Source organism: Chroicocephalus ridibundus, chromosome Z (assembly GCF_963924245.1).
Source record: "Chroicocephalus ridibundus chromosome Z, bChrRid1.1, whole genome shotgun sequence".
Lineage (NCBI taxonomy): Eukaryota > Metazoa > Chordata > Aves > Charadriiformes > Laridae > Chroicocephalus > Chroicocephalus ridibundus.
The window spans coordinates 60515753-60538298 of NC_086316.1; the positions used below are offsets into that span (position 1 = coordinate 60515753).

At 38.7% G+C, this 22546-nt stretch overlaps 1 protein-coding gene across 2 annotated transcripts in view; it reads right to left on the minus strand.

Annotated features, from left to right (window-relative positions):
- WDR41 (WD repeat domain 41) overlaps positions 1-17593 on the minus strand; it is a 43779-nt gene extending 26186 nt beyond the window's left edge. For both annotated transcript variants that reach the window (XR_010069160.1, XM_063320986.1), the window contains exons 1-9: positions 17403-17593; positions 12881-12996; positions 8792-8840; positions 6840-6971; positions 6422-6484; positions 5804-5915; positions 4360-4422; positions 3009-3119; positions 1509-1693 (exon numbers count right to left, since the gene is read on the minus strand). Coding sequence is in view for 1 of the 2 variants with exons in the window: in XM_063320986.1 (XP_063177056.1) it covers positions 1509-1693; positions 3009-3119; positions 4360-4422; positions 5804-5915; positions 6422-6484; positions 6840-6971; positions 8792-8840; positions 12881-12996; positions 17403-17453 (882 nt within the window). In the remaining variant the exon portion in view is untranslated. The remainder of the gene's footprint in view (positions 1-1508; positions 1694-3008; positions 3120-4359; positions 4423-5803; positions 5916-6421; positions 6485-6839; positions 6972-8791; positions 8841-12880; positions 12997-17402) is intronic.
- Positions 17594-22546: the final 4953 nt, after the last annotated feature.

The window sequence follows — 22546 nt, forward strand, 5'->3', positions numbered from 1 at the left end:
CCATCCGATTTGTTTCTGAATCATTTTTTGCCTATGAGCTCAGTATCAAACTAGACAAGTGCATCTTCAACTACCTACCTCACTAGGAAGCATGCTGAAAAAGTTCCTAACAGAGAAAACACCAATTTAATTTTCTTTTTTTTAACATGAAGAGCATTCTACTTTTAGATAGCAGGTAACAAAGTAATTCATTGTAGGAATACCGTTCTTAACCACTTTCTAAGTAGGAACTTTACAATACTGACAGCTCTGCCCTAAAAGCACCTTCTATTTGAGGACATAACAGTAGAATGACCTTTTCTTCTCACCATTCAGAAGTCTCATAATAAATAAAATTCTGCAGCAATTTGTTTAGTTCCGTTCCATGAATGAATAAAGTCCTCAGCAGCCTCAGATTCCACATTCAATGTTTTAACTATTGCTGAACTTCACAAAATTCTTTTCCCCTCCCTTAAAACACATCTTGTGTAGCTTTCAAGCAGGGAATCAAAATGTTTTGAAGTTAAATTATAGAACTGGCTTTTTTCTTCTTCTCAAACTAAGCACACACAAGAAAACCACTGGAAACCGTACCTTTAGGGACAACTACATTTCTTTCTCCCCACACCCTGCAACGTGTCTCTCCCCAGTGTTTTAGGAATGCTCTTTTCACAAACAGACAAATGCATCATGTGACTACTTGTCCCTCAGCCTAGATTCAGGCTTTTACACAGCTTTTATTTTGTTATAGCTCATATCTCTGAAACCATTTCCAGGAATCCCTTTCTTAATCATTCCCCTGCAATGGGCCTAGAGGACCCAAAACAGAATCCCCCTGTACCCATGTACTATGAAACATCTTTTCTTTTGCCACTAATAGTTGGTAACATTTCACAAAAGTAAATAACAACCTGATGACTTTTAGTGTTTCCTGAACAATAACTGGGTTCTACCTGAGTATTCTGACAAAGAACTCCTATATTATCTTCAAAGTATGATTACAGTAGACTGGATTTTGGACCTGTATTTGTGCTCTTTGCAATTGAGTATAGCCCATCTGAACAGAAGCAGCAATATTTATTTACTACTAAGCATAGACATATGCCTATTCTTTAATTAACTTCAGAATACCCTCAGCTACAACTGCTCAAGAGGCGCATTACTGTGGACACTGCATTTCCAGAACCATGGAATATGAAAGATGTATGCCATCAAAACACACACCTCCTGGTTTTCTTTTTCTGTAGTGGTACTGTAAACAACTAATAAATCTTTGTCACTCAAAAAGAAATGCTGTTGTGACGGTCCATTATATTAGTTCCCATACCATCAACACATTATAACCCTTCAGTTAGCTCAACAACCAAAATTTTATATAAAAGCTGTTGACTGTATGAAAATACCTGTGCATATTTTAAAGAAGCCTCTCATATTAAAACAAGCAAACTGTAAACACAAAACACTTCGCCTTCTGTGGTAAGGTCATGCTAGCTCACTTGAAGTAGTTAACTATTTTTAAAGCTTCTTACCTCCTCATCAGATGTTAAGTGTTGAACTGAAGTTTCATTTGGGCTTTGGGATAATTTTATTTCCGGCTGTACATCTGGATGGACAGAGGAGTCCCAGAAATTGCACTCAGAGGCCTGTTTTGTCCAGTCAAGTGCATCCCAAACTATTAACTCACCCACATGAGAACCTGTCACAAAAATCAAGTCTAGAGGGAGGAAAAACACACACATAGAAATCACATGATATTAAAAAAAAAAATAATCCATTTCACACAAAGTTACAATCCTAGAAAGTTAAGACAGCCCACTTTTGAGTGAAGCTATGTAGAATGTGCGCGACGTAACTGACTGGACAAAAACCTCTCCCTTTGAGTAAATACTCATTTCGATTACCTAGCATAGCTCAGATGAGCCAAAGCTGATGAGCTCTCTCTTGTAAAATTAAAACTAGGAAGGAGAACATTCACCTGCCACAGTGCACAGTACAGTATAGCAAGGGCAAGGAACACCACCTGAAGTATGTACAAATATTTGAAGTTCATTTGTTGCCTACATACAAAACCCTTCTATTCCTTGGACAAGCAGGTGTATTAGCACCCCTCAGACACAGTGAAGTATGTCTTTGTCATAAACAGAAATACTAATGACAAATTAAATGGATAAGTTAATGGCAAGATTGAAGTAGCTGGTCATGGATTCTGCTCATCATGCATGGAAACGAACTGCTTCAACAATAATTAATGCAGGTAGCATATTGTCTTTTTAAGCCGAATATTGCTTGCCCTTCATAATCAAAAAGGAGAAAACAATGGCACCAGGAAACCCCAGAAACAACTACCACAGAATCCACGTTTTCTTCTTTCCAGCTTCTTGTTACCTCTGTACTACAGGCCCTTTATGCCAACAAGTGACACAAATAAGCCCAAGGACAAATATACACTCTCTATCACACCAGGAATAACTCGTCTTGGGCTCTGGGAACGCTCCATAAAAAAAAAGGGAAGAACAAACTAGAAGGGGTTGACTCCTGTAGTACAGTAGACAGAATTTCAGGTAATAGCTCAGTATTGCCCTAATAAGCAGCAGAGACTGCATCATCCTCCAGAGCCTCTAAATAACGGCTCTATATGCAGGCCCATATCTGCATAACAAGAACTTTCAGCTACCTTGGGACTACAACTGCAAAGGACATGGCATTGCATATTCCATTTTAAGAATCAGAAGGAACAGGAAAAAAAACAGTATTTAAAACTTTCCCAATAGGAAGGAGACCCAGAGTTCTACTCCCATCAATGACACTGCCTCTTCTGTGCCTTTTCTACATCATGACCTGCCCTATTTCATTTCACTGTTAATCCATAAATAAACCCATTATTTCACTACCTTTGCAGCTATACAGAAAGGTACATCAAGTTATGAAGTTTCGCTCCAGTTAAAAGTTTGGTCCCAATAAAAACTCCATAGTTGAAACATCCCACTGGTAACTAATGCAACTAGTAACATCATAAAACAAACTCTTACCATTGACACTGACTAATGACAAAATGTTATCCTGATGGTCAACAAGGCGTTTTACTTCAAGGACATTCCAACCTTCAGACCCATCATTAGAAGCAACCAGCCTAAAAATTACTTCAGAGATAAAGAAAGAAATTGTCTAAATAAGCTTTGTCATTCAGAATAAAATGTAGCTATGCCTAAATAAAACATCATTTTCAGAAAGACACAAACTAAAACATATTATAAATGAGACAGCACAAGATATGCAAAGCCACTTAAGACCACTCACAACACCAAAACCAAAATGGGAATAAATCACTTCAGTGTTATTATTAGGGCCTCTTACTACAGCAACTATAGGGTAAAACATTTCAGCACAGTAACTCTGAAATTCAGAGAATCATTCAATGTCAGAAGCTGCAGAAAGCAGAGGTGAAAAGTATTAGACGTCTTCATGGATAAGTAAAGTAGAAGTGCAACATTTTTCTTTTAAAGGCTTATCTGTCTGAAAACTATTATTCCAAAGGATGCAATATTCTCTGGTAAGGCAATCAAGATCGCCAGAAATTAAGACTTTATTTTAACCAGTCTTGAAATTTCTTTTATGATGTTTCAAGGGCACTACAAATGAACTGTGGGAAATCCAGATGGAAGTTTACATGTATGCCAATGTCTAAACACAAGAAGACTATTTATAGTTTCCTCACGATTCTCCAATCAGAATATCAGATTGCTATTTTTCAGCTAAGTGTTTAATCATATTGAACAAAGTTTGTTGTTTTGCTGATTCAGTGCTCTACTTTTTCTCCTGGATTCTTTTTTTTTTTTTTTACATATTTTGAAATTTCAGTAATTTTATACAACACTCTTATTTAAATGACTGTCCACAGCCAATGATTTACAGTTTGCATACTCAGAAAACCCTGTCTCCAAGTGACCAATAAAAATCATCACATTGTCTCATTATAGCTTTGGACAGTATAATGAGATCGGTAATACCTCATACTCCTGATCTTGGGATAAGGAGGCTCTAAATAAGCCTAGCATCTGACAGCTCAGATCATGAATTCCAGACCTTCTCCACACAGACAACGTAGGTCACCACAATCAGATCTGGACAGGTGGCAAAACCAGTAATAACAATAACAAAGAATATAGAAAAGTTTTGCCATGCAGATCTCAACAAAATTCCTGAATGAGATTAGTATCATCTGCTTCTTTGTCAAATAAGGGGAAAGGAAGAAAGCTGTTAATCACACCTTAACGCCATTTACTTTTCCTTTACAATTCCAGCAGCATGGTCTTTACATATCTCTGGTAAGCAGCTGTTATAAAGAAACATGAACATTTAACAGAAATGCAACATACTCACTTAGCTCTCTGCCAACAGCGGCTGCAACACAATTTTTAGGCAATTCAACCAAAGCACTGATACCTTTAGAAAAATACATGAGACAAAGGAGAAAAGGATATTCATTGGCCACAAGAAAACACAGCAAAATGTTATTTCCTTTATTAATAAAGTTCTCCATAATCTTCCTTCCACTTATAAGTTATTATAAAAATAAAAGCTATTACCTGAAGTGAAAGTTAAACAGCATTGGACATGAACAGATTACTTCAGATAGAGGTACAGTCAGGAGTTTTGGTCCTGAGTCCAACAGAATTCTCGATGTCAAACTTGAGGTGAAGCTGTGAATCAATAATCTTTTTATTCTAAAAACAGTTAAGATGATTATGCCCTAATGCTGGACAATATTGAGGACACTGTGGTAATTATTGAGACTCTCAATACATGCAGTACCAAAGTTATCAGATACTGATACTATCGCAATATGCATGATACTAAAATATCGTGCAGAGCCAGATGAAGAAGAATAGGGCACAAGATAAAATGTCCTGCTTGCTGTTACTCTGCCTTCATCCTGCACAGAATTCCCCTGGTCTGTGCAGCCACACTATTAAAGTAAAATTCTCCAAGGAATAAGCAATCTGTCTCTTTCCCCAGAAAGGAAGCAAGAGATTAGGAAGGAAGAGAGGGATGCCGCACATCCTATTGATGCCTTCTATGAAAGTTTCAATAGCACCTCACACTAAGCACTACAGTGCCACTTCCAACTGGTATGTGGCATAATATTTCGCAATGAAGCAAAAGAAGCATTAATATCCTCAAAGATTCAGAAGGTTTTGCCTACCACTATTTCATTCTATGACAAAAATAAGGAAAATATCGGTTCCAACTTTTAATTTGATTCACAGCTTTGTAGGTATCTTTGTGAAGTATGTCAGTATTACACAACAATTTGCACGGACAGACAATATTTAAGTTTATTAATAGAAAAGCATGATTGACATTGAGATCTGATTACTTTTACTGTATTTCTACCAAAACCTTAATCTTCTACATCACAAGTACTGATTCTTAATAAAAAGATATCTTTACTGCTCTACTAATACAAAGCTTTATTTCAGAATAATAAAACTCCCACTCATCCATACAGAAAGCCAGCCAAAGGATCTGGTCCACATTACAGCAAACAGCTGTATAAATCAGCATCTGAGGTCTAGCCCTGTAAGTCCAAGCTAATGTACAGTTACTGAGATCTGACATACTTTAAAATTCACGTAGCACAGGAGATTAAAACCAGTCTTAATTCTAAAACGATTAAGTCTGACATTTAAAAAAATAGAGAGTGACTCTAATACATAACGTTATCATTAGAATTAAAGAGAATTTGCCAAGTTGGTTTTGCATCATTATACAGATCCATTTTACTTGCACTTTAACAGCTATAATGAGTCATTTACATTTTTACCTGCATCAGTAAGATGACTGGTCTTACACAAGAGATCTAATTTTCGGTTCCAAACACATAGATCACTCCCTCCAGACAACCATACATCCAGTCTTTGAAGAACTGTCAAACACTGCAGAACAAAAATCAGATATATGTCCCCTGCAAAAGTTCTACAGGGAATTTCTCAGTGAAATGATCATGAGCTTTAGCTAGATAAAGCTGTAAGTACTATGAAATACAGTATTAAGGTGTCACTTTCCTAAGAAATACAGAGTTAATTACATACTATATGTTACATTTTTCTACCAACAATGCAAAAACTAATTTTTCAGTGATTTTTTCTGCTATTAACATTCAAGAACTAGTTTGACTGTAAGTTGCCTTTTTAACATAGTAACAAAACGAAGCCATAAAATGATCTTTGTTCTACATCCTTTCAAAAAGAAAATTGAGATATTGAGTTCCAAAAATAAAATAAGAATTGTGTCCACTTCTCAGTCACTCATTATGTACCTGTTCTTAAACCAAACATTGCTGTTAAAATTAACACACCTGCCCATATGGCCCATGAGCCATACGTAATAGATTCTTGTCTACAACAAAACAACAGACATACTCAGGGTTTCCTCAACTTACCTTTACAGTAGAATGGAAACATGACACTTTCTGAACCTGTCTGCCACTAGAGCAGTCCCAAACCTGACTTTATTCATTAAGGAAACTGAAAGGTTTTTATGCATTATATTTATAAATGCTGTGTTTGTAACTAAATGACAGATTGGGAAATAGGTGTGCAGAGACTCAGTCTTTAAAACCCAATATTCAGCCAAAATGACATATTAATAAAGGTCTGCTATGGGTTCATTTTTGTAGCAATGATTGCATTTAGTTGTGAGCAATAATAAGTAAAATCCTAGTGTAATCCAATTATACCTACTGGGTATGATCAGGCAATAAATTCAAACAACCTGCAGCCTGTCTCAACACTACCTTTAGAAGTAAAAGCCAACAAAAAGCCCATAGAAATTTGAATCCTCTCCAGATCTAAGGATACAATAACTGTTCTATCAGCTGATGCTGTTAAAATCAAATGTTTTTTTTCTTCAGAAGCATCTGACGAAGAAAATGGTGCTATAGCTGTAATTTTGTGTGTGTGTCCATGAAGTTCAAAAAGTTTTTCTCCAGTCTGAAAAACAAAAACATTGGAAAATGCCTACTGTAGCATATGACATAGGTACCAAATGACTTTTAAAGGCAAGAATTTCCAAGAGTCTAAACTCTCCCTTTCTAAAGCAATTTATGGATTTACTTCTTCCTACCTTCAGTACTGTTCAAGATCTTAACTAGAATTAAAGAACACATTAAGTATAAGTGTAAAGGAGCAGTACATAATAAAAACTACTCTAAGGGTGAAAAAAAAAAAAACAACCTCTAAAAACCCTTAAGAACTAAAGCTTTCCATTAAACTCATTTAATTTTAATGCAAATATTGGTCATTCCCTCTTTTTAATGTATACTAGCAAAATTCAGATTTGTTGACAAACCCTTTCTTGAAAAAGTTTTTTTTATTTATTTTAATGATTGGAAAAACTTGACCTATATTTTTGGCAAACACAGTACTGCCAATTTCCTGGCAGCGTTCTTTGGTATGCACATTATCTATAGCTTCAAGCTGCTGCTTAGGTAACTGCAGCTACTTCTGCTCTGTTTAGTTAGATGGCAAAACCCTACAAAGACACATGCAGAAGCATACTGGCATTTTAAACATGCAATTAAAATACAGGGTAGTTATGACCGTACACTTCTTTACACTTGTGGGCTACGTTTTTAAGTTAGAATTACAAAAGATTTGTTTTAACAAAAACATAATAAAAATCCTACAGAAGTAGAAAATGGAACTCAGTTCCTAAGCTGGATATCTAAATGAGTTTTACATTCTAACTGCTCAGAACACTGAATATATATACTCATAGACACGGCTTTGAATAATCAAAACCAATTTATTTTTCCAAATTATAGAATTATAATGGGCTTTCAATAACAGCAAAGCACTATCTGAAACTGCTAAAAAGAGAGGAAAAGTTTCAAGTTCTGTATTTTAAAATTACACCATCAGAAATGTCACATAAATTTTGCAGAAAGCTTCCAAAAAAGTTTATGGTCTGAGATTTATTTCTTTCTTAATTGGAATGTTTGATACTCAGAGTTTAGACAGCACAATATTTTAGACTTCCTATTGAACAATCTAACTTGTATACTAGCCCTCCTTAACACAGGTCTTCTCCCTTTTCTATAATTTTGTCAGTGACAGGGAGACACAGAGCAGAAGAGCAGAACAGTGGGTATCACACTTAGCACTATTTCCATGATAAATCTAATGCCTTAGTAAGGTTTTCAAAAGCTATAAGAAAATTTTTATCACAGCAAGCAATTAAGGCCTTGTTTCTGCACTGCATGAAATATTTAACTTCTGCTTGACTTTGGTGTCTTTCCAACACAGTTTTGTGTTAGCTCTCCGCCTAGTCTAATCAGTTATACTACAAATAGACATTGCTAATAGAGCCACTGAAATGTACTTAAAACTTAAGTATATATGCAGGTCTTGGCACGATTGGGACCTCGCTACGATTTGTTAAGTTACTAGTCAACATTTCAGTGTTCACAGCAAACACCAAGCATATTTTAAAAGAATTAAAGCCACAAGTTCGTACACACTTCTGCTTCTCCCATCATTATTTCATCTCAAATCTCTCTAAAATCACTATGTCTTCCCAAAACACTCCAAATTTTAAAACTATTGTTCTCTTGGGTTCACACAACTTCTACTTTCCTAGCTGTCCTTTGTAAACTAAGATTTGACAGACTCCCTCCACTTTTACATTTTCAAACAGCACCTCTGCAGCAATTCTTATTTATTCTGCTTTTTCACTACTAGACATTTCTAACTCCTCTTCCCAACTTCTACCCTCTCTGGAGCACACAAGCTACCCCCCAAAAAGAGCTAACCTGAGCATTCCACAGAAATATGATTCCATCATCTCCTGCAGATGCAAACCTGGGGGGAAAAAAAAAAAAAAGCACTGTAAAAACTTCAATATAGCACAATGTAATGGAAAAGCAGTAAACCGTTATGTAAGAAAAATATTTACATGATATATTAGACTCTGGCTTTAAAGAATAAATATGTATTCTTAAATCCTCATTACAGTTTATAAACTGAAGTCAGTACATTCAAATATGTGTTCATCAACATATAATTAATATAAGAATAAGGTTTAAGAATTCCAATACATATTATTATAAATAGAATCTCACATTACAGAACCAATTCTCTTGTTAAAAAATATGAGATCTTACATATAATACATAAATAACAGCGAACTCTAAAATCAAACAGTATTAGTAGAGCTAACTGACTGCAAGACATCTAACAAGTTACAAACTACTCATATGAGTTCAGACCAAGAGTAGAGGAGCCCAGTATTTATCATGATACTTTAAACTGTGGCTAAAAAGAACTCCCAAAGGGAGTGAATTTAAGGTGCTAAATTTGACTTATGCTAAAAATCCAGCTGGAAGGCATACCATATGAGGAAAAAACAAGTTCATATTAGCATGTTAATCTCACATTAACAAAGTCTGACCTAAATTCAATCTTTTTCTCTAGGCTACATTTGCACCTTATCAACACCACAGCTTTACTGTAGCTGGAACACACAACCCAGCTATCCCAGTAAAGACATACTATGAGTGGAGAAAGCCTGGAATAGAAGCAAGACCTTCCATAGAATACCTTCTACTCTTCTAATTTTTCCTTCTGTTTTGAGCCTTTACCAAGGGTTAAACCGTTTATTTAGAGAACTAAGATCTGTACTATGTGCATAAAAGTCATGAAGAAGAAAGGTTATATCACTTCTGAATTTTTTTGTTACCAGGTGTGAATGGTTTCATTAACTTTATACATGTCCTTTCTTTAAGACTCTTTACAATTATAATGTTTGTGAAACTTGCTAACAGAATAAGTTTTCAGGCACAAAGCCATACAGTTTCCCTCCCCCCCTTTTCTTCCACATATCATCTTGTTTTATTCTATGACAGTAAATATAAAAAAGTGTAAGCTGTACTTTCTTAATATCTTTCATTATTCTATATCTAATCAAGCCCTTCTTTAAAAACATTAGAGCAAAAAACAGTCTTCAATGCACACCTCCGATAACATTAATTTCTTATCTTTAGTTGCCTTTTAGCTCTATTATACCTTGTTTTGTCACAACATCAAGAACTTAAAATAGTAAGACTCTCACAATTCAGGACTAGTCCTTTAAATTCCAGTTCCTCTCTTGAGTAATACTGGAGCTGTGTGCCATTTGAACAAAATTCTGGGAAGAAAACTGGTGGTTGAAAGAAGGCACGAATGTAATTCATCAACATAGAAGTTCAATAGAGTGTTGTTTTGTGTATTTTCCTCCTCATCTTTAACCAGGATTTCTGTTTAAATACCAAGGTACATTGGTCAGAGTCAGTTATCCTACAGTTACATTCTGTTCACCAAGGTGGAGATTCATGGGTCACCTGATTCTTTTCCAGTCATGAACACCATCATCTGTAACTTTGTCTGTTTCCTGAAGGAGCAAGGAATGGTCAAATGAGCAACAAAAAAAGCTATTCTTAAAATGTGTTATGAACCCTGTTTAGTTTAATGTGTTAAATGCTAGAGTATTACATGCAATTTTATCTCAGTCCATTTTTTTGGAAGACTCTTGCTGAAGCTTAGCCTTCCTTAGTGATCTTCCAATCAATATGACCCTTACTTCATGTTCAAAAAGTACAAGGGAGAAGAAGAAAAAAAAAAAACAGCTTTCTGTTACATTTATACAGGATTTATTTAGTATCTTCAAAAACCAATCTGAGAAAATTTTCCACTCACTGGTTTTAGCTGAGCCACTGAGAAAACAAGAAAATCCTTCTGCAAAATTCTCAATAAGATGATATTATCTAAAGACCTGAAGCGTGAAACTTGGCTTACAACAGTTGACGAAAAGCACACAATGGAAGAGCTGCAGAACTAAATAAAAACATTTCAGAAGCTGAGTAACAATACTAATTTTACTGAAAAGAATCAAGTGAAAAATATTATCAGCTGTTTAACAATCCAGAAAACACCAGTGAAGCGACTCTATTATAAACTCCTCAAATTCTCAGAGTATTAACCTCCTTATCCATATGCTATTTTATAACCTATCTTCAATGCAGCTTTAGTTTTACACTTATTATCATTAGTTTAGCTTCAGTAATTTACCTGCTACCATACAATGAAGCCCAAAATGGCAAAAAATTTCTTTGCATCAGACAGTGCATGCAATCTAAGAATACTCTCATATTTCTATAAAGACCAATTACATTTATTGAGCATGTGTTTTGGGAAAAAAGTACTTTGAGGAAAGGTCATTTTAATAACTTCTCTGGGAAAAAAAAAAGACTGCAAAACCCCCACAAGATTCTTCTATTTTTATATTAATCTTCTGGTCGATTACTATAATGTAGAAAAATAAATTTTATGGTAATGCATATAGCTTTTCTGATATATATATTTATTACATTAGGAATGAAAACTGACAAGCTAAAAATTCTGCATGGAGTCTTCTGCGAAATTTTTATATATATATATAAAAAATTATTTTTATATATATATATATAAAAAATTATTTTTTATGAAATTATTAGAAAGTAACATTCTGCAGGCATTCTCAATTTGGAAGAGACCACCCAACTAATCAACGTGCACGGGGAAGGACAGAACCTTCCTTCACAAAACACCTGCTGTACGCTGCAAGGATATAAACCAAACTCTTACCCATGTTAACTTAGTGTAGCGTATTGATGAATATATTAGAAAACCCCTTTGTGCCTAATCCATAAAAGATATAAATGACTACAGCTCTTTAACAGAGAGACTCTTGCCTATTACTTACATTCTTAGTTCTAAAGGTTTTCTATTTAATTCTCCACATCAGCCAAGAGTCACTACGCTTATTATTGACTAAAGGCTTCACAACCTTACTTTTAAGGCAGATAAATATTTCCTCTCTTGCAGAATTAAGTTAAATTAGGGAACACTCAAGGCTAGTTTAGACAAAGCTAGGACAGAAGCCAGGTCCTAACATAAAACTATCACAACTCATTCTCTCAGTCACACTTCCAAAGTGACAATGGTAAACGTAGTGACTTCATCTCTGCTTCACAACCAGTTTTCCAGATGTTAAATAACTCCATCCTCAGAGTTCACAATAAAGTTGGACCTAGCTACAAGGAACTGAGAACTAGCTACAAGGAAAGACTGTCTGGGAATATTAAAAAAAAAAAAGTGCACAAAGCTAAAAATTGGAAGAGAGAAACAAAGGAACTGTCAGATTTCAAACTGGAGGAGATATGTAATGCAGAGATTAAGCATATGTTGCGTTTTACTAAGTAGTCATTCTGAATAAAGTGGTGAAAATTTCAAAATTTGAGAATTTCAGAAAAAAGTCGCATTAACCAAAGCTCAAGTGAATTGATCACTCAAGTTTCAGAAGAAAGCATAACAGAAGATAAGAAAGAAAGGAATGGCAACATTCAATATTGTTGAGAATGTCATGTTCAATAGCTACAGTGTCTCTGTAGGAGTCTATTACATTCTTCTGTAGAACCAAAAGGTGAAATAACAGCTGTCCTCAATTCAAAAACATACATCGCATGCATCCACTCAGAACTGAAGCAGACACTACTGCATATTGTCCTGGAGAAAGTAGAAAGTGTGTGTAGACATGTACAGAAGGGAACGTTCAACCCAGGAACAGCCTAAAAAAGAAGGGCTGACTTAGCTACAGGCATTTCTTTCAAACAAATGAAGTTGTACCAAGAAACGTAATTCCATCACCATTATTTTCTCATGAAAGTATAACTTGCAAGAGAAGCCAAAAGATGTAGTAACATGCCAAGAAAAGGGAGTGTTTATTAAAAAAATAGAAAGGATTAAAAATATTAGTACATTTTTAAAAATATTGTATGAAGTATTGCCAAGGATGCGGTGAAACAATTTGAAATGCAATTTCATACCTGCAATCATCTATTTGCACTAGAAATCGTACTATATCTTGATGACCTTTCAAGACAAGGAGCTCCGTGTAAGGGTTCTGTATTTGTTCTTCACCGATTGTCTGTACAGATGATTTCTAAAATTCATAAAAAAAGGAATTAAATTTATTTTGTACTGAATAATTATTTTCACCAGGTCTTTGTAACGTCTAACAATCTACATATAAATTCCTGTGTGAATGTATAGTTATATTTGAAGTTAAATTAAGTTTCTGAAATATCATTTTGCCTTAATGAAAATCATTACAAAAGATCATTTCTTATTATTTCAAGTAAATAATACATTTCTGTAGCGTGTATTTTAAATTATAATACAGCATTTTCTGTTTAACAAAAATATTTTTACTGTTTTAATCACTGATACACAAAAATGAAAACCCAGTTTAGTCATGAGCTGTCATGTGGAGCCAGCTTCATGACTCAATTCACCATACATTCAGGTGTTCATTAAATTACACCTCTTCCGCGAGGTCTGTAAACCTCTCATATCTTTCATCTACCGTTCAATTTTAAAATCCTATATAAAGATGACATATTTAAAATAAATAAGAATAAATGCTGTTCTGTTACATAATATATACATCATTCATAGGGACTCTATTCACAAAACACCACAGCCAACTGCTTAAAAAAACACAGAGAATGATTATTCATTTTATAGAACAGCACCTGCAATTACCCCCAACTAGACTATTAATTAAAAGAACAATCAATCACTCAGAGCAAGCTGATCACCAGGCAGAGTCAATAAAATATTGCATAGGACTGCAGTTTCAAGCACGATAGTTCTGCTAATCTCAATCATCAGTTTGTTTCAATAGAAGACAACTTTTTTGTTTTTAAGGTCTTCCACATTCTGGAACAACTTAACATCAGACATTACTTTAAAAAAAATAAAAATATCTAAATAGCTCAGTAGGAACTCAATGACAGCAGTCTCCTCTTCTAGATTTATTTTACGTGACTGTCAACATAATTTTACTTCTAAGACTGTCTCTTCTTTGAGGACTTCAACAGAACCTGCACTGTAAAACAGCAATTACTAAACACTGTACAACATGCAGCACATGACAGTTAATCCTACGTGAAAGACAAACATACTATCCTCAGAAACTTCACCATTCTCTTGCAGGAATAATAAATTATTTTCTCTTACTTCTGTATTGGTCTATGATACTATTCTTCAGAAGTTAAGGATGACAAAGTTAATAAATAGGGAAAGAAATCTGTGTTTATTTTTAAAATGAAGAGGTTGTCAAAATGCTAGTTCTTGTGATTTTATCTTGGTTTTGTGCTATCTGATGCATTTCATGAAGCAACTGTTCCTCATTTTATGCAATTATGTGAGAATAGCAGTTCCCATTTAAAATAATGCAAGTAGAGTCTGCATGGTTATAAAGAAAAGTTGAACAAATATGGAAACTTGGAGTTCAGCTGTCAAAAGGTAATCAAAACATTCTCTTTAAAAAATTGAAAGTTCTAAAAATCCTAAGCACATCTCAGCGTCACTGGATGACATTAGCAATACTGTAGTCAGACGACTTCCATTTTTATTTACTAATAGAAACATATATTCACAAAACAACTGTAACACCGTTTCGAAAGTCAGAATTTGTAACATTAACATCCCAATTCTGTATTCTGTTGTTGCTCCTTATTCAGTACAAGACAGTGCTACTTCTTTTGAACAATGTGTCTAATCTTATTTTTAATTAGTTCTAAGAATGCCTGTGAATATTGAAAGGTACAGTACTTATGAAGTACTATACACAACAACAAAATAACAGTTCCGCCCCCCCCCCCCCCCCGGTACTGTCAGACAACAAGCTATGCTCTCTTCAGATCTTCATTAATATTGACCGAACTGTTGGGTTACATGTGCATTCTTTCCCTGAGGAAACATATTTTTGATATAAGTTATTAATTGAACTCTCTTGTAGCAACAACAAGTTTTTAGAAGAGAAAGCTAGATGCTGATGCTAATGGAATCCATTCCCAATTTGTATGTTTTGATGCAGGACCTGTAAGCATCACTATGATAATCAGTAAACAATGCCACAACTTCCTATAACCCCCATGATCTGAAGGATTTAAAAGTGGGATTGTCAAAAGCAATTCACCAAAAATATGGATACAAAGGTACACAGACATACTTACATATGTACCATGGAGCATAATAAATTGGCTTATATGGACCATGATGGTACTGCAGTTGAGAATGAGCCACTCTGCTTAAGACATACACCATGGCCATCAACGGAGGGAAGTGATCGTCCCCCTGTACTCAGCACTGCTGAGGCCTCACCTCAAGTACTGTATCCAGTTTTGGGCCCCTCACCACAAAAAAAGACATTGAGGTGCTGGAGCAGGTACAGGGAAGGGCAACAAAGCTGGCGATGGGTCTGGAGAATAAGTTTTACGAGAAGCGGCTGAGGGAGCTGGGGTTGTTTAGCCTGGAGAAAAGGAATCTGAGGGGAGACCTTATCGCTTTCTACAACCACCTGAAAGGAGGTTGTAGCGAGGTGGGGGTCAATCTGTTCTCGCAGGTAACAAGTGATAGAGCAAGAGGAAACGGCCTCAAGTTGCACGAGGGGAGGTTTCGACTGGATATTAGGAAAAATGTTTACACTGAAAGGGTTATTAAGCATTGGAACAGGCTGCCCAGGGAAGTGGCTGAAGCACCATCCCTGGAGGTACTTAAAAGACAGGTAGACACAGTGCTTAGAGATCTGGTTTAGTGATGGTTTTTGTCAGAGTTAGGTTGATGGTTGGACTAGATGATCTGAAAGCTCCCTTCCAACCTAGGCAATTCTATGATTCTATGATTTTCAATTCCACAGCAAAAGAAGAGAAATGGGTAAGGAGAAATTTACATTTCATGAACTTAAGACAGCTTTCTCTATCCACCCAGTGCAATGCCACTCTAATACATCTGGCCTTTTCATGACTGGCTGAAGACATAGCACATGAAACAAGCATCAGAAGACCATTGCCCCCACACTGCTATAGGTTTCTTTATCTATTTAAGAAAAGTAGAAAGAACTGATGGTTATGAAGATGATCTCTACAGGAAACAGTATTACATAATGCAGGAGAAAAGAACTAAAAGTGTTTAGGGAGTAATCCTTATCAATATTTGTTATTCAGTTTTTCCACGGAGAAGCAAAATGATCACCATCATTCAGCAAACCGGTGGTAGCAATGGAAACAGAAGTCACGTGGATCAGATTTAATCAAGCTACAAATGGCAGAATGGAAGAACTGGACCACACCTTGACTCATGCTCACACTTTATTAAATCATAGTATAACTAAACCATAGCCAGAGTTTAAATTTTGGAGAGGGAGATGTAGCAACATAGTTTTCTAGTGCATGTTAAAAAGGTGTTATTTCCTATTTCCTTTTAAAAACAACTGCACAGAAACCTGCTAAATACATCTGCAATATAACCAACATTTTGACTGATGACAAAGGTCAGAGGCATTCCCAGACATCATACATCATCATTCCAAACTGGTACAGACTCAAACTTCCACCAAAGTTAACTACTAGCATTTGAAATCAACCATGACATTGTCATGACTTGCTCGTGTATAGCAGCTGAAAAATAATTACTTCCTCATATTTGTCTAGATTACAAAAGCATTAAGTAGCTCAGGAATGGTGTTAATTAACTTTTATTAAGCCCAAGCTGAGAACTTCAACAGAGTCTCAGGGACAAGAAAATCCCAATAATCTCTCCCTCAAATCCAGTAAAACTTCTTTTCCAAGTAAGGCAGCAGGAAGGATGTCAGTGTCCAGTGCACTGCATAAGCCTAGTTTATTTTACGGGTAAGAAACTGAAAAGAAATGCTAGACGACTAATACAAACTACAACTAGGACACAGAACTAAAAAGTTACTGCCTACAATTTACTCTATCGACGGAGGAGTCCCGAGGGTCAGAACTCCATAGGCTTGCAAGCTAGGAAACATAACCCCCACTTGCCCAGGATGCGCCGAGCAGGAGGAGGAGGAGCTGACAGGGAAGAGCTACTGGCAGGGAGGGCTCCCAAGCCTTTCAGCTCCTGGGCAAGCTCAGATCGGGGGTTTTGCTGTCTGCTTTTGTGTTTTTTTCTTTTCCCCACCCCACTCTCTCTCCAGCGAAGTTTGTAAGCCTTTCTAACCACCATAAAGCCCCACAGGCTGCCAGCTAGCCCGGAAGGCCCCTTCCTCCGGCAGACCAGGAAAGGCCCCCGCCTACCGCCCCCCTAGCTCACAGCGCTCCCCTCCTCCGCGGCCTACAGCTCCCTACGGCCCCGCACCGGCGCCACGCTGCGTGAGGGCGGCTGTCCCCACGGGCGACCCCCCCCCAGGCCCAGCAGACGGCTCCTGCTGAGGGGACAACGCTCCCCCCGCCCCCGCCAACGACCCTAACGCTTCCCCTTGGCCCCGCCTCCCGCCGCGAGCTGCTCTGCCCCCTTCCGCCATGCCCGCTGCCTTACCTCCGCCAGGCCCTGCGGCTCCCGGCCGCCGCCGATAAGCCACCGCAGCATCGGGAGCGGCACCTGCGTCTCCCCCCCAGTGGGTGGCCGGCTACGGCGGCGGCGCTATCCCCGTCGACACGGCCCCTGCACCGGCGGCTCGGCGGGATGGCCGGAGCGGGCGCTCCCGCTGAGGGACAGGCCTTCTTAATCGAGCTCCGCGCGGAGAGCAGCCCGCCGCTGGGCGGGGCCGAGAGGGGCCTGAGCAATCGATCGCCGAATGGGTGCCGGACGGCCGTGAGGGGGCGGCGGTGAGCAGCGGCCATGAGGGGGCGGTGATGGTGAGGCGGCCATGAGGGGGCGGTGCTGAGACGGGGGCCGTGAAGGGTGGCGGGAGCCTCAGGCTGGTTCAGATTAGCCTGTTCGTGAATCCTGAGGTTTAACGGCCGAGCGTATTAATTCCGTATAATGGACAAATAAAATATTTACTAGATTTTTACTTGCTGTCATACAGTTTCAGGTGAAATTTATGCTACAACAAATGAATAATTGTTACCATTTTGTTGTGACCATCTTAAGCTATTTCCTGAAGTAAACAACCACCAAAATTTTCTGTATATAATAGATTTCCCTGGGCTGTGCCTCTTTTCATTCTCCTTCGCTGAACCTCCTTTAAGACCACAGTGTCTTTGTTGGGATGGAGCAACACGAACAAATGAGGCTGCACCGTCGGGCTAAATGACACCCTCATGTAATTCATAGTCATCATGTAATTCACAGTTGTGCTCCTCCTCTGCCCTTAACGCAATGATCTGGGCGGCCTTTTGGAATTTTAGGTGCACATGGAGCAACATCACATAACCCAACCCAAAAGGCCTCACAAACCCCATTCTTGAGCAGACACAGGTAACAAAGAAACACCTAACATGTATAAACTTGCCCAACAGATGCTGCTCTGTACATCTAAATCTACACGTTGCAGTTGTCCTGTTGCCTTTTCACACATGTTTCTGGTAATTGACACCACGCAATATCATGAGACATACCTGAGATTTCCCAGATACCTAGGGCAGGAGAGAATGGTGGTTTGCTAAAACCTGAACTTCTAGTAACGACCAGCCTGTGCGTGGAAAGCACGGGACGCATCCTGGGTCTAGGATGAAATAACGCTGTAGTGATGCAAGTTTGACAAGTATAGGTGGCGCGCAACCTGAGTATTGCCATTTGTTAACTTCTGTGAATTCTTTGCAGCTTCTCAGCACACCAAAGATGATGACAGGCATAAACCAGTTTTAAAGCAGGAGATGTTTACTCCTACTTTAGCATACCCCTGCTTTCCCATTTCAGCTCAGTTGTGCTAGATTCCCAGCTCAGAGGTGCTGTTCCTGCAGACTAAGGGCATAGCCAGTGGGATTGCTTTGTCTGTGCAGCTACATCTGCCGGGGTTTCCATGGTAATATTTTGTCATCACCAGTCTGCTCTTTGGCATTCTCCCTAAATAATTTGGTATCTTCTCCAAACTAGCAAGTGTTGACTCATTTCATTGCATTTCATTTATTGGAAGGAAGGACTGCACAGCATAACACTACTTACAGCTGTATGACCTCATACAGTATCCTCAAATACAGTATCCATAGTGATACCTCCAAAAATTAAAAAGAGAGCGAAGAGCACTTACTACACTAGATGCAGGGACAGAGAATGCTGTTTACTTGGGTTAGCAACATGAGAAGGGATCTTATTTCTTCTTTAATGCTGTGAGGAAAATACACTGCTGGACTTTACCTCTCCTTTCCTGCCATACCTCATTATTTTAGCCTGGGCTGCTGTATCACAATTCACGCATCTGGAAGAGACAGGATAGAAAAAATGCAGTGCGGTACTACACTGAACAACATCTTTGTAGGTAAATACAGACCTTCATGGCAGCACCTGGAGACTGTAGGCATTGGTAAAGACAGTGTTGGAGCGTGTTCTTCAAAACAGAAGCTGGAAATGCACCAGGTTCCCAAATGGTGAATATGGAGCCTCACGTAGCTCTCATGGTTCATTGGGTTTGTGTGGTGAGGTATTGGTAGCAGGGGGCTACTGGGGTGGCTTCTGTGGAAGGTGCCAGAAGCTTCCACCATGTCAAATAGAGCCAATGCCAGCTGGCTCCAAGATAGATCCCGCCACTGACCCACCCACAAGCTGAGCCTGTCAGTGATGGTGGGAGCGCCTCTGGGATAACATATTTAAGAAGTGGGGAAAAAAACTGCTGCACAACAGCAACTGGGAGAGAGGAGTGAGAATGTGTGGGAGAAACAACTCTGCAGACACCAAGGTCAGTGAAGAAGGAAAGGGAGGAGGTGCTCCAGGTGTCAGAGCAGAGATTGCCCTGCAGCCCGTGGTGAAGACCATGGTGAGGCAGGGTGTCCCCTTGTAGCCCATGGAGGTTAAGGGTGGAGAAGATATCCACTTGCAGCCTGTGGAAGACCCCATGCCAGAGTAGGTGGTTGCCCCCAAAAGAGGCTGTGACCCTGTGGAGACCCTGTGCTGGAGCAGGCTCCTGGCAGGACCTGTGAACCCATGGACAGAGGAGCTCACGGTGGAGTATTTTTGCTGGCAGGACTTGTGACCCCATGAGAGACCCATACTGGAACAGTCCATTCCTGAAGGACTGCACCCCATGGAAAGGACCCACACTGGAGCAGTTCGTGAAGAACTGCAGCCTGTGGGTGGGACTCACATTGGAGAAGTTCATGGAGGACTGTCTCCCATGGAAGGGACCCCACGCTGGAGCAGCAGGGGAAGAGCATGAGGAGTCGTCCCCCTGAGGAGGAGGGCACAGCAGAGACAATGTGTGATGAACTGACCACAACCCCCATTCCCTGTCCCCCTGCGCTGCTGAGGGGAGGAGGTAAAGAAATCGGGAATGAAGTCAAGCCTGGGAAGAAGGGAGGGGTGGAGAGAAGGTGCCTTTAATTTTGTTCTTATTTCTTATTGTCCTACTCTGATTTGATTGGTAATAAATTAAATTAATTTCCCCAAGTCGAGTCTGTTTTGCCCGTGGCAGTAATTGGTAAGTGATCTCCCTATCTTTATCTCCACCCACGAGCCTTTCATTGTATTTTCTCTCCCCTTTTCAGCTGAGGAGGGGAATTACAGAGCGGCTTTGGTGGGCATGTGAGATCCAGCCAGGGTTAACCAACCACAGATGGACTTCAGGAGAGTTTCTTTTCTCTTGTTGATGAGACCTGACTTCAGAACTCTGCTTCTGAGCATCTTTGAATTACTTATTTAAAGAACTCAGTCTTTTTTACTCCATTTTCCATTTCTCTACCTTTGTATGTTGCATGAATTTCTGTATACTTCTTTTTTAAATCCTTCTTGTAATCTTGAAAAGCCAGTTGTTGTTATTCAGGCATCTAATGTATTCTACACTTCCTGGAAGCAGAAACTGCTTCTTTGTTGCCCAGCGTAGTTTGTATAGGTGGTATATTTGTTGTGCTGCCTAGGTAAAGAGCATGATCCACCACTGCAGTCCAGTTGCCGGGCCAACATGCAGTGTCTTCTGCAATTTGGTGGGTTGTTGCTATCAACCATTGGCCATTGGCAAAGGGTTGTGTTAAGGCTCTTTATCAATATGGAAATGATGGGTCAGTTTGAGGATAAGTGTCACTGCGGGAAATTTGCAGCACATGTTGTGATTACACTTGCAAAAGAAGTCTCTCTTCCACAAACGTGGCATTTCTTGTCCCCAGGCCTTTGTAGCTGACTGGAGGAATACTTTTTCTTTCTATCTTCTAGCATGATGGCTTCCCTTTTAGCTCACCCCAATGAGATCCTGGCCTCTGCTGTAGTGATTGGGCATAGAAACTGTCACTGGGTTATCTCTTCCTCTCTTAACTAACATTTCTAATATGTCTGATGTAGTCTAGCATTTTCTACTGTAAGTTGTGAATAAATATGCTTCTTTTTGTGTATCTTGTGTTTGGTTTACATCTCTTTGTGAAAAAGCAGCAGTGTCCTACACAGAGCCATAATGCTGTGTTTCCCTTTGCAAAGCAAATTGGTTTGCTTCTTTAGTGCCCATTTCTTGTATTATATTCTTGCTGAAGGACTAAGGAAGCAGGTGCCATAAAATGGAATAACACCTTCATGAGCAACACCTAAAAGTCTGACTGTACTTTGTGAAGAAAATGGAGCGAACAATTTTTTTTTTTTTTTATCTGACAGTATTAATCGCAAGCTACTCTGATCTTAAGTGGACTGTGATGGCAATATAAGCCCCCAGGTGGCATTCTAACCTTGTTTTTCTAAATCATTTGTTTTCATAAGGAATGGATCTGATTCTTTTGTTTAAAAAGAAATTTTCTTCACCCTCATGGTAGATTTGAACAAAGAAATTAAAGCTGTACTCTGTTCCATTTCTTTTTTTTTTTAACTTTCCAATTTGTATACGTTTTGGTAATTCAAATGCAGTAGCCTCAAACCCAGCTTGAAATCTGATAGATGCGTAATGGAATAATGTAAATTATACTATATTCCAGATATTAAAGTCCATAAGCTGATGATGTCCTGCTACAGCTATTCAATAAAAGATACCATTCAAATTTTAAAGATCACAATTACAGTAAAATTAGTTACATTTCAACAACTTTATGAGAAAAGTGTAAATCCAATTATGACTAATACTTTACAACACATGGGTATTAACTGATGCTGGGTCACGATGAAACCCAGGCAGAATTCGATATTACGCCTACATGAAACGAAAAGGCGTCTGATGGGATTTCTATTCCCTTCCAGGAGTAACAGGTAGACCTCTGCAAAGAGCACGGCTTGTACCTCATATCTTAGGCACACAGTTTAGAGGCTGAGGGTGCTGATGGTTCGCCGCCTTCTCTCTCATTCACCAGAGGAGGGGCGGCTGCCACAGAGACTGAGTCAGACTATCCCGGGCAGCTCCTCATCTGAGTTGCTCCCTGCTGATCCATTTCTCTCCCCATCAGCTTCACGGTTCAAAAGCTGGGGTCCAGTGTTGCTCTCGTAATGTTTTTTTCCCTTTCAGCCGTTGCTTTGCTGATGAATGCCGATGCGCTTTCTCCTACATTATCTTGAATGTGTGGGAGGAGTGCCCACAAAAAAAATGCACTGCCCCCCCTCGAATCCTTTCTTCCAAC